Raw genomic sequence first — 12503 nt, 5'->3', positions numbered from 1 at the left:
GTGAACGAAAGCCAAATGTTGTCCATTGACCAAATGAACATGAGTCTATTTGAATCAAATCGTCCCATTAATTAATTAATTTTATGAAACATTCGACAAGTTAAGACATTAATAAATATTTATAATTGCAACCCGGTTTCGTTTTCATGGTATTGCTCTAAGATCCTTGAAACTTTAAACGTGCCGAGCTGTAGCGTTCAAAGCATAGTTCTAGAAGTACAAACCATTTATCTGCAAATCTATCCGCTTTACGCCATTCTCTCGCGAAAGCGTCAAACAGGTCAATGCAACAGCAACGTCAGAGAAACGCAAAAGAGAGGAAATTTTGCTATTGAAGCATACCTGGTGCTCGAGCGACTCGTTTCTGGGACACGTCTGACACCGAAGAATTCCTATTCGCCAGTTTCTTTGCAGCGAGCATTCTTCCGCGGCAGCAGGCGCGTTGGAAACGAGACACGAGCCTGCCCACTTCCTGCCGCGAGTGTCGCGCTAAACGTCGAAGGCACACCTCGCGAGAGAAAATTAAATCTGGGAAAAAGAGGGTAACAGGCGTGATTCTGCCGTGAGGACGGACGTGCGCGCAAGTTTCTCTAGAATTGCAGAATTTCTTGAAGGAAAATGAGAGAAAATACGAAGTAGGACACTGGGTCTCGGTGACGGAATGCATTCCGAAGGATCTTTGTTAACTCTGATTGAATCAAGAACGTAGAACTGTAGTCACAATGGAAGAAGTTTGCTGATAGCGAGCGTTAGAAGGAAATATTTCGTATGGCTTCTTTCAACTATTTCATCGTTTTATAAAATTTAAGAGTCGATCTTGAAACTTATTGAATGTTAGGACTTTATCGCTGAATCTTATTGAAGAACGGACCTTTGAAAGCAAAGTAGGTTCCTCGAGACGACCCGTCGTTGTTAACTGATTTGAGACGTGTATACCGAGATACAGATCAAATTATACAACTTGAACCAATCGCGATCGCGATGATTATGCCTTTTATTTAAACACAATTTGGATCAAAGGTTTTATCTCTGACGTCAAAATTGTATTCATCAGAAGTACAATAATATCCATATTCCTTTATAGATTCGGTTTTAACCTTAATTAAATTTATTAATAAAAATACCTTGTATTATTATCAGTTATACTAGATACTAATTTTACTACCATAATTATACATAAGCTGGCAAATATCTAAACAATACCTTCCGGTATTATTCGTCGGGTAATTAATCAAATTCCTGTCCACAGACGATGTGGATCAAACGGCGCAAATCTGGCCAAGCGAAAGCGAGTCGGCCGAGTTACATAAATTTCGTATACTCTCCCGTTGGAACAATGTTAATTAAAAGCTAATTAACACCGGATCGGTCGCACCGCGCCGCTTGTTAATGCGAACGCGAATCGCGCTATCCCTCGAAACTACTTATTATTAAGTCCCATATATGACATCCTTTTACGACCGCAGCATGTTGTTCCACGTGCACTCATGGTCACGTGTATGCGTGAACTCCACAAACAAGGTGACAAGGTGATGCAATAAGTTTGTCTCTTTGACGCCTGATTTTCTACACAGGGGATCGAACCTATCGTGCAAGACTCGCTACTGCGATCATTGAAGCGGAGGAATTTCAGATCACGAGTTGATAAGGGGGGAAAATGACAAAGAGTCGTAGATCGACGTTTATAAATATTCATGTAGGTGGAAAAATAACAAGATGAATAGTGAGAATTATAAATAAATGAACGTGGAAACGTGTGTCAATAGAGCGAAAAGAAGGGAAAAGAAAAGGAGTTTCCTAATTGAAGGAAGCAGTGCCTCTTATTTGAAGTAAAATAGCGGTATTAATTTAGTTTCTTGATAAAGGGAACTATTTCTGACGAACGAAACACACTTTATGTGTTTTTACTCTAGCAAGGAGGGGTGCTGAATTTTCACGGATGAAAGAAACTAAGGGCGAGTAAGAAGAGAAGTCGTTATCATTTTCAAAAACGCTTATATTTTATTCAAAAATATCTCGACGCACTTATAGCTACCTATACGTATGCATCAGCTCTGGTATCTGTAAACTACGTAACATTCGGCATACATACTCGTATGTACATATTCTCGAAACGGTGAACTCGACAGAGTTTCCAGGCCGAACTCTCGCCTGTTCCTCTCAATGGACGCTTATCGTTTCTAACTGAACGAGTTTCGTATATCTACAAAGCGCGCTCTCACTCTGTCTCTCCTATCTACCTTGCCCGATTCAATGTTAGAACTTGTTGCCTGTTATGATTATCGCGATAATGATAGAGTAACTTGTTCGATTAAATCTATTCTTTAGACCTACTGTCGAGCTATCTTACGAAGTCGATTTCTTAATCATATAATACATGTACAAATATACTATAGAACGACCAAATCTCGTCTCTGAAAGTGAATTTTCTTTTCATCTTTGACTCGACCAACATTTTACTTAAATTCCTGGAAACGAAATTTGGACGTTCTACAGTAGCTGCAGATTTCTTTCTAGAAATTGGCACTAAGAATTCAAAGACAGAATACTGTTGGTAAATATCCTCTAATCCCCCCCCTCCCCACAACACTTATACTTTGACGATCTTATACTCCTATTAAATTCTTGTTTAACACATCGTACCAACCATAATTCCAAAGAAGATTCAACGAGCTCGAAATATATTCAAAACTGATCATTCACACACCGTTACAACCATTACAAATTTCCTAAAATTCTCTTATCACTCGGTCTACGGTCGATCGTGCTAGTTATCGTCGCATGATCGAATTAACGCGCGGCATATACGTAAAATCTATTCATATACGAAGGATCGCGAGACTCAGCGGCATTTAACGGCTAACATGCTTACTAATTCGAAAACGCGAGTCGGCTTGAGTGTACTTATCTACATGGAAGACGAACGTGGCTCGTGGAGGGTGGCTGCCACCCACGCGGAAGGAGCGAGGAAGACGAGACGCGTTTCGAGCGAACGATAAGCACCGGTGTACTGACTTCCGCGTGAAACTCTCGCTCGACGGTCGGCGTAATTAATTAAAGGACAAACTTCACTGTCCTGGCCGCGCTTCTAATTCTAATCTTATCGGTGTTCCCTTGCCGCTCGAACGATGCCAGTGTCACATATTTTTCTGCTAATTTTCATTCCTTTCACTTTTCCTGTAACGTTAGTTTAAGGATAGTAGTACCAATTTCATATGAATTTCATCCTAAAACACAAATTTTTTGTAATTTTTATCATTGATAAAGTTTTCGTTTGTCATATAGCACTTCAAAATATTATGCAATTTTGTATTATAACAATAAAAATCTGGAAAAAATTGCTGGTTTGTGTTCCAGAATTAATTTCATTCACATCTCCAGTAGGTAAAATGCGGAACGATATACATGGGAAGAGGACAGTTTTCATAGTTTAAACGAGGAGAGGAAAAAAGGCGCGCAGAGTTACTGTGTGAAGCTAATTGGAAGTTTAAATTGTATCCGGAAGTCCAATCGGATAACAACGTTTCCGCGAGGATCTCTCGCGTTTGTTTTTCATCGGCAGGTTGTTTTTGTCCGAAGAAAATGGCTCGCGAATAGGACATCAAGAGATATGGAAAAAGGATATATGTTAAGAAAGATGGAATATCAGCATAATGACGGATTATACTCCTGGAACGAATATAACAAAGGAAAGAGAATGGAATCGCGGAGAGGAAGCAAAGTTCCGACTCTATTCGAGTCGTCCTTTTAAATAAGAAACGGTTATCCACATACTATTATGTTCCTACATTTCCATTTTTCCCTATAGATTTCTCTGTCAAAGTTTGAACAAAGATTTCAATTTTTATTTTATGAACCAAGGTTCCCTGATAGTAAATTCGATGAAATTTTTAGCGGAATTAAAGTTAAACTCACGGCATCGTACGAGCGACGAAAACGCCACGGAAATAAATAACGCGTTCAGATGTTAATATTACATGGCTTCAGCTCCATGAACTGATAGGGCACGTGTAGCGTGGTGTTGTTGTGTTCCACTAGCAGGTGACCTCGCCTGGGAGACGCGCCCACGACCAGAACCGTTTCACCCTTCAGGAGCACCACCTCCCCTTCACCCTCTTCTGAAAGAACAATAACTCCACCCGTATTCGGAAAGCAAAACCAAATGCGTAGTATGATGAACCCAGAGGAGAATCATTCTAGAATAAATCGAACCACTCTACACGAATGGAATTAGAACTCGAATCTTTCATCTACTAACTCCAAATTTTTTATAGGGTATTGTGTTTCTTTGAATCAGTATCAGCGATCAATATATGAATATTCTCTAATAAAAAATTCGACAAAAGGACGAAGTTATACTTTTTTAAATCAATATCTAGTAAATTGCTAATATACAAATATTCTCTAACACGAAATTCAACGATGCTTAAATTCCCAAGTTTAATAAGATCAACATTTATTAGAGCAACCACCTCCTTACCTGGGAAGGGCATCTTCATGATTCTAGTCTGCGGATAGCCCAACTTTGTATTTCCAGTCACGGTATACGATCTGCTGGGCGGTACTGGAGGTGGTCGTTCCTGCAACAAAGTTCCATTTCGTTTCACGACCTAAAGTCACGGCCTTGGAACAGAGATCTCCATAAAAACATGCCAGCTCTGCTTACCAAATCCAATCCGAATAAGGTGCACGTTTGCTGGATCATTTTCTGGTCTGCGCATTTCTCCGATGGATCAGGAGGTGGCGTGCCAGCGATTGGCTGAGGCCTAGGTCTTGTTCCGGTTCCGGTACCCGTGGCAGTGGTAACGTTCCTTTGAACGGTTCCAGTGTTAGCAGATGTGGGTTGTTGGGGCTTTTTCTGACCGATACCAGATGTTACACCTATAGTGGTTTTCCTCAGAGGCCACCTTCTCCGCACCCGCCAACCTCTCCACGTGGACTGAAAATAGGTAAAGAGATAATTTAGCGTTTCTTAATTAGTAACTTTTTTTTTAATGTAAGGTGGAAGACTTTTGATTAGGTAAGTTTTATTTCTCCTTGTGTCAAAAGTATTTGCCCCAAAATTGTTTCTTTCAATAATTATTCCTATATCTCCAAATGCAAGAAAATTAAAAAACGATATTTTGGGAGTAAAAGATTGAAAATGATTCTTATTTATTGTTGTAATAATTCCAGATGGAATATCTCGATTGGAAAGCATTTAGAAAGTGGAAATGGATCAAATACTTTCAGAAGCTCTGAGGATATTAAACAGCATACTTCTTTTAAATGAACAAAGAACACTAAACAAGAAATAGCGGAAAGGATTTTATTAAAGTTTCGTTGGTAATTAAAAGATAAGGGCGCTGCGAAAAATCCCATTACCTGTATCACGGTGGCGGCTTTCCTGCGTGTTTCCGAGCGTAGGTTCTCGAGCTGTTGCCTAATGCCCTCGCTGAGGAAGATGTGCCTCTTGCCAAGCGCCCAGCTGGTGCTCGCGCCGAATTTGCTCTTCAGTTGCTGTGCGTTCTGCAAAATGAGCTTCGTATCCTCCACCGCTTGCTCCTCGGCACGACGCAATTGCTTGAACGGCGCGATCAGCCTGTACCTCGCATTGAACGCCTTGAAACGCATCCGATGCGGATATCCTGCAATTTTTTCGAGCCGATGCCCTCTTCTCAACTAAATGTTTCAAAAGAATAATCCTAACAATCAAATAATAAACTATTCTCCTTTCGACAGTACATTTTGGATAAGAATTAGAATCGTTCAATTGAAAGATTTATATTACATCTTCACCATATGATATTTTTATCGTCAAAAATTATTATATAATGCACTGCACAAAACATCTATTGTTTCAGTCATACATCTACTACAATTTTACATTGTTTACACGACCAACTCTGCTGATACAACACTAGATTGATTGATTAAAAATAAACAAATATTAACGTCGTATTGAACGATCGAAAATTGATTGAAATCTGGTTGAAAATTGATTTAAACGTATAAAAAATTAACTAATTTTTATTATACATACTACATACAAATTTCTAAATCTGAAAAATTAAGAAACATTTAACTCCCATGACTTTCAAAATTCTACTATTTTCAGAGAGGAACCAATGACAGGGATAAGATCAAACGCCACAGGCGATAACAGGCAAAGAGATCTACCGCGCGCGTATGTAAATTCCCTGTCGTAGATAGTTTCAAGACGTACCGCCGGCCATTAGATTCACCGTCTCGAGAACCTGAAGGGATCGTATCTGACGCATAGTCACGCCTCTGTCTAAGTGAAGAGGCGTCTCGGTACCGTTGCTCCTAATGCACCTGACAAAGTGGGGCCTCGCGTGGACCAAAGTCCTCAGGAGATTATCCAGCCTCGTGTGGAAGTCTTGCGTTAACGTGGAGATCGGCTCGTCCCCGTTCAGTCTAAAAGGAAATTATCAACGATCGCTCTTGTACCTCGTAAAAATTCTGCCGACCAAAAATTTCGAATCACATTTTAATTGTATTTACATAGAATCTCCTGCAAATTTTATTACTAATTTAAATAACTTTCTAGAAAAACAGATTGTCTAAGATTATAGAATTCTAAGCTGATTTCCTTGTTTTTTAATTCTTAAATTTTATGAAACAAGTGGCGATTCCAAATTTTTGGCTGTGCGATCAGGGTCTTTTTCTTACAGGTCGGTGTGAGATGTGGGCGATATCCTGAAGCTGACACCCCTGGGCACTGTATCGCTCGCGTAGAGGGCTTTCAGTTCGCTGCCAAACAGATGGGTCGCGAAACCAAAGCTACACGTGTGCTTGTAGAATACGGCTACCAGATCGTCGGGAACCACGTCCTTATTGGTATCTTTATAGAAAAATTCCGTATTTTGTGGTGTACCATTGTGAATAAGGTTTTGAGGTGAATGCCCTCTTATTCTTTGGTTTGCAATATCAAACTATGTTTGAGGTTTGGAATGAGAATTAAATTCAATAAAAATTTCAATGCTTTGTTTCATATAAAAGATAAAGTATGGTAAACATTATAAAACAAGTTTCCCGCGAAAAAACTATAAAGAATCATTGTTGATTTAAATAAGGCGTAAGGATAAGTATAAGAAGAACATATATGTACATTAAAAAATATTATCGTCCACATACCCAGAAAATCGGAGGCATCGTAAGTGACTCTGCCAGCGAAATGCTGGATCCCAAATGACCTGCAATCTACGGTTCTAGGTTCGAACAACCGTGGATTCTGTTTGTGTTGAACCTTCACTTTCGCCACGTAGCTCTCAGCAGTGCCACGAATCGAGCATTCGACATCCAGCATACTCAACAGACCGGTTCTCTACGAAACAAGTCGGAAAATCCTCGTGCTACATGCTTCTCGATCGTTTGAACAAATCCCAGATTTGAATGAATTATCGAAACTTCTTAAACGCTCACCAGAGAAGAGATGAGATCGATACATGGCACGTTATCGACGTAGTCCACTTCCACGTCGCATCGAATGCCTTCATCGCGGCAGCTCTCGATCGAGCTCTTAAATATATGCGTGTTGTAGAAATGTTGCATGGTTTCCGCGCATAAATTGATGCACAGATGCTCCAGTTGACTTGGTTTTGGATCCTCGAACCCGAACATGTCCAGGATTCCGATGAAGCCATCCGTCGCGTGTCGTACCGCGTTGTTCAGCGCGGTCATGCTTCTGGAACCGGTACCACCTGCACGTGACACGAGAGATTGCGACTAATAGAGAAAAGAATAAATTTGGAAGTAATGAAACCTATAAGGGTGGCAATAGGTACGTTTTAGTTAACCAGTTAACTGTTGCAACCTCTTTGAAAAGTATGCACTTAAAATGTGTCGCATTGTTCACGCTATATACAGTTTCTTCATAATAATTATTTATACTCTTTTATTTCGTCTTGGCTTCCAAATATTCAAAGCATCTTAAATTAAGTCTTCACTAAAATTGTAATTTGAACAGCAAATTGTAACTACTTTTTACGCATGACGAGTGTACTCGTCATAACACAAAATATTGCCATTTCTTCATGACGAGTATACTCGTCAAAAACAGCTAACTGGTTAAGTAGTACGTGTTATTTCATATAGCATGCCTTTGCTAACCCCGATGCCTTATAATATCGAGTCATATTCAAGATACAAACTGGTTCCGATGCAACAAGGATAAAATTATATTTGCAACAAAGTTGTGTTTCAACGCTAATTTAAACTTTAATTCCTTAGTATTAATCCTTACCAAAGATTAATAGGTACAAATTATTATTATTCGACATAACTTTACAGCAGTGAAGTGAGATAAAGCTCAGTTAAATTACCAAAAAAAATCGTAAGGCAAGGGGTTAATTTTCCTTCCTTAAATAAGTTGCAATTGGAACAAAATTTTATTTCACATTCCTTAAATAAATTCACTTATTCATTCAATCTGACAATTTTAGTTGTATCCACCATAGCGCTCAGAATTATTCGAACAATTTCAGATGAACATTGCTTGAACAATTTAAATTTAAGACACGTACGACTTTTTACCAATAATACGATCAAACCAAAATCTATTAATTCGACAAAGTATCGTATGTGTTAACAATAGTAAGGAACCAAGTGACTTTTAATTAGCTTTTATACCATAAAGGTAATTAAATAAAAAAAGATTCGAAGAATTATAAGAAAATGATTGAATTGTATGTATACTCTATATATCATTGGTAGAATTATTAGCCATTTTCAAATGACCTATTGTACCACAAATTCTAGACTTTCACCTACCTGCAGAACTGCCAATAGTGGATGCATGTTGACTGGTCACTTCGGCTTGATTATGAACGGATTCATTCGAGTCCGACGAAAGTGTACCAAGGGTGGAACCTAGCCTCTTCAGGCTGTTGGCTCTCCTGACGATTGTAGCGACGGTACGGCAATACAGAGCTTTGGCCAGCGAGTCCCTGGTCATGTTAGACTGCATAAACAAACACCCTTCAACATGGTTCCGCTCCGACCGATCGGCGGCGTTACAGCACAGATTGCGCGGAATGAGTTAACAGTACCATATTTGCGTCGCAGACCGACTTCACCAGCTGGCCACGGGCATTGTGCGTCCTCGAAGTGAGTCCTCTAAGCAGTGCTGGTGGTGGTACGCCTAGAAGAGCCGCGACAGAGGCTAATTCGTTCTCTCCGATGACACCGACTTCGACTCCCGGTCGATCCGTGAAACCAACGTTACCCAGGATCAGCACAGCCGCCAATACTCGCACTACATCTAAGAAGGGTATACCTAATACACCTATAAATAATATTGTATGATAATTAAACTTATTTGGAAAAAGCTTTTCTCTAATATTATTAAGAAACAGGATTAAATTGTAAATGATAGATTTTATTCTGAGTGGGAATATCTAGATATTATTATACCTGTGCACTTCATGATATATTGATTAAAATTTGGAATATGAAATGTTGAAGATTAAGGAAGTTAGAGGAAATTTCTTGTAGATTCTATTAAATAATTATGTACTATCTAGAAATATAGGTAGGCGATTATTATACCTAAACAGGCCTTCCACGCTTGGAACCTAATGGCATCTTCAGCTTCGTCCTGCCTAGTGTCTCCATGCTGTAGATACCTCAGGTTCTTTAGATTGTAACCCTCCAAATTAAGTTTGACTAGCGAATAAAGTAAATACTAAATAAATATTCCAATAATCAAACATCCTGTCGTATCAAAACTCAATTCTCTACCTCGTTCCTCGTGCGATAAGCCGGCTAACATTTGGTAAAATATGTGGTAATTCTTCTCGTCCGGTAGTGGCCTGATGACTCGCGTTTGGTCCAGGAAATAGCAGTGTATCTTCGTTCTGTACAAGGCACCATCCGTAACCTGGACCTCTATAAAGTGACCCTAGAGGAACAACCCCCATAATCAATTCTACCCTTTGCCAGAGGGAAAAGGAAAAAGAATGAACTGTCACGTACTATCCTAGAACTCTCCGAATTGGTGGCGGTCTTTGCAGAACCCAGAGACCTAAGAACTGTGAAGGCCGCTGCCAAGTGTTTGAAGGCGTCCGTTTCTGGACCACCTCCAGCCACGTCAAACAATTGCCTAAGTAACAACATAGAGGCGTATGTCTTCCCGGAACCACTGGTCCCTAAACAGCAACAATTAACAAATAACTCGCAAAATCGTTGTAAAATAGATCAGATAATACACATATAGAAGATAGGTCTAAAAGTAAAAGAGATAGTAAATATAACAAGCTATATAGGTAGTAAATAGATTAAAAAAATTTTGTGGATGAAAAATGTCGGCTGCTTACCGGAAAGAATGATGGCCTGGGGGTATCCGGTTTCCGATTGCTGTCGCACGGCCTCCTGAACGACTTTGTTCAGTTGGGGCGCCAAAGGTACGGCCCTGGTGCTCGTTAAGGTCAATGGATTCCTGACGTCCGTATATGGATTGATACAGACCAGTATGGGGCCCACGTTCGTCTGAAACGCGTTTCGATTATCTACTCGTCCGATTGTCGGTTCGTCCACAAAGCGTCTTGACACGCGGCGATCGCGGTACAGCCCTCGTCAGGGACGATACGAAATGAGACTACTTTTTCCTTCACTGTCCAGCCGTGTTGCTTTTTGCATTGTTATTGCGTATCGGACGCGTGGGTTATGGATGCCTAGATGCCGCGTGCTTTGCAACCAGCCATCAGGCAAGATTAATCGCAGCTCGATCTTGCTGAGCCTGATTATACCAAGCTGATACTAGGGGCATCTATCTTGTCTTTGTTATTACGTAGCACTGATCACCGCGAAATTATTCTACATAGAAAAAATTTGAAATTAAATTATCAACAGGAGAGAGGGGGGAGATAAGTCACTCACTGGATGAAGCCTTTCTACGATCCATTAAAAATTGTTTAGGTCGAGAATGTTCACGCAATTTATTGAATATTCTGTTGCGCGAAAATATTTAATGTGCATAAGATATAATATCTGTCGTATTATCGTGTTACGATACTTAATCGGTGAAACAAATCTCCACTGAAATTGCATAAAAATTGGAATTTCTAGTCTAGTCTACTAGTAACGATCGATTTTTCGTCACAAAAGAGAAAGAATACATCCTTGAACTACGTCTTTCCTAGAGATCTTTGTCGAGCGTACCTGAACAAGATTCACGAGTTGATATTTCGGTATGCATCGCGGTTTATTTGAATAGCATTCTGGAAGAGGGTTGGAAGGACGCCTGCAAGTATAGACACTCGAAAATTGGGACATCTCGGGTTGGAAAACGAAGAATGGACGAGAAGAGAGGTCGATAGCGCAGTCTGATGCAACAATATACGAGCGGCGAGGCTTTGGCGGGTCTCGATTCCTATTAGAAGCCCATCTAGAGAAAGCAACGCCACGCAGGATGAACAAAAAGATGAAAAACGCCCGAAAGCCGAGTGGGGAGAGAGAGAACCGGTCCCACGTCAGGCCCCGTGGCCTCTGATGTTCGCCTCGATTCCCTTGTGCTGCGAGCTTTCGAGCAGCTAGCTCGTACAGTCGAGCTTAGATTCCTTTTGAAATTCAAACCGGTGTTAACACACGTGTTTCACCTCATTCCTTGTTGATTCTGATTTTTCTGTCTATGGCGATTAGCGACAGTATTTACATACTCTTTGCATACCATAAGAATCTTTCATGAATACATTATGTGTACTATATGCACCATTTTGAAATTTCATATTAATATTGTAATGAGACGTGACTATAGTGATTATGTCGGCAAAGTTTGAAATAATATCGAAAATGTATACATAGAAGATATCTGTCGCAAGCATAGACTTCGCAGAGCTTATTAAAGCATTTAATTAATACAATATTTAATGGAGTCACGTTTAGCCTTATTATACGATAACGTTATTCGTGCCTCGTTGCAGTGCTAATGAAATTGCAAAGTGTATCGTTAACACAGCTAATTTATATACAAAAATATTCAAATTCTCTGACAATTTACTGCCTGTATATGTGTACCTATGGTTTCATCGCGCAATATACAGTTCACAAATAAACAAATACGAATGTAAATAAATTTCAAACATAAACAAGTCCTTCAATGTTAACAACCGATACAAAAAAAAACGATTAAAAACGATGAAAAGAAAAGTGTAAATAAACAAGCACGGAATGCAAACACGTGGAGAATGTAATCAAACGATTGAATAATGAGAAAGGAATAATTAATCAGGTGGCGGATATCCGTAAGAAAATGACGAGCTCGTTCGTTTGCAAAAAGTAATTGCGACAGGAGCTACAGGGACCGGAAACGGGGCCGTTTTTGCGTCCATCAGAGCAGCTCGGTGCAATCAAACCGCGCGATATCTGTCCACGGTCAACGAGACCATCGACAGACTTTTTCACCCGAGGCGTTCCCTTTCTTTCGCCTCGGTTTCCCCTCGTTTCAACGACCTATTGAGAAACTCCCGATTTCTCCTTCGAGCACACGGCTATCTCTGAAGGGG

At 40.0% G+C, this 12503-nt stretch overlaps 1 protein-coding gene across 6 annotated transcripts in view; it reads right to left on the bottom strand.

The window, feature by feature from the left end:
* Positions 1-1975: 1975 nt before the first annotated feature.
* The window catches only part of Dachs (unconventional myosin-IXb-like dachs), a 90849-nt gene continuing 80321 nt past the window's right edge, over positions 1976-12503 (bottom strand). For 4 of the 6 annotated variants that reach the window (XM_072002163.1, XM_072002164.1, XM_072002165.1 and 1 more), the window contains 14 exons: positions 10317-10488; positions 9976-10148; positions 9742-9901; positions 9550-9666; positions 9051-9286; positions 8773-8962; positions 7426-7703; positions 7138-7327; positions 6673-6844; positions 6206-6417; positions 5365-5627; positions 4667-4939; positions 4481-4580; positions 1976-4118 (listed from right to left, as the gene is read on the bottom strand). In XM_072002163.1, coding sequence (XP_071858264.1) covers positions 3961-4118; positions 4481-4580; positions 4667-4939; positions 5365-5627; positions 6206-6417; positions 6673-6844; positions 7138-7327; positions 7426-7703; positions 8773-8962; positions 9051-9286; positions 9550-9666; positions 9742-9901; positions 9976-10148; positions 10317-10488 — 2694 coding nt within the window. In that variant the 3' untranslated portion in view covers positions 1976-3960. Of the gene's footprint in view, positions 4217-4480; positions 4581-4666; positions 4940-5364; positions 5628-6205; positions 6418-6672; positions 6845-7137; positions 7328-7425; positions 7704-8772; positions 8963-9050; positions 9287-9549; positions 9667-9741; positions 9902-9975; positions 10149-10316; positions 10489-12503 lie in introns of all 6 variants that reach the window. The other 2 variants (XM_072002166.1, XM_072002167.1) reach the window with 2 other exon arrangements.

This window comes from Bombus fervidus, chromosome 4 (genome assembly GCF_041682495.2).
Source record: "Bombus fervidus isolate BK054 chromosome 4, iyBomFerv1, whole genome shotgun sequence".
NCBI classification, from domain to species: domain Eukaryota; kingdom Metazoa; phylum Arthropoda; class Insecta; order Hymenoptera; family Apidae; genus Bombus; species Bombus fervidus.
This window is presented reverse-complemented; position numbering and strand designations above follow the sequence as displayed.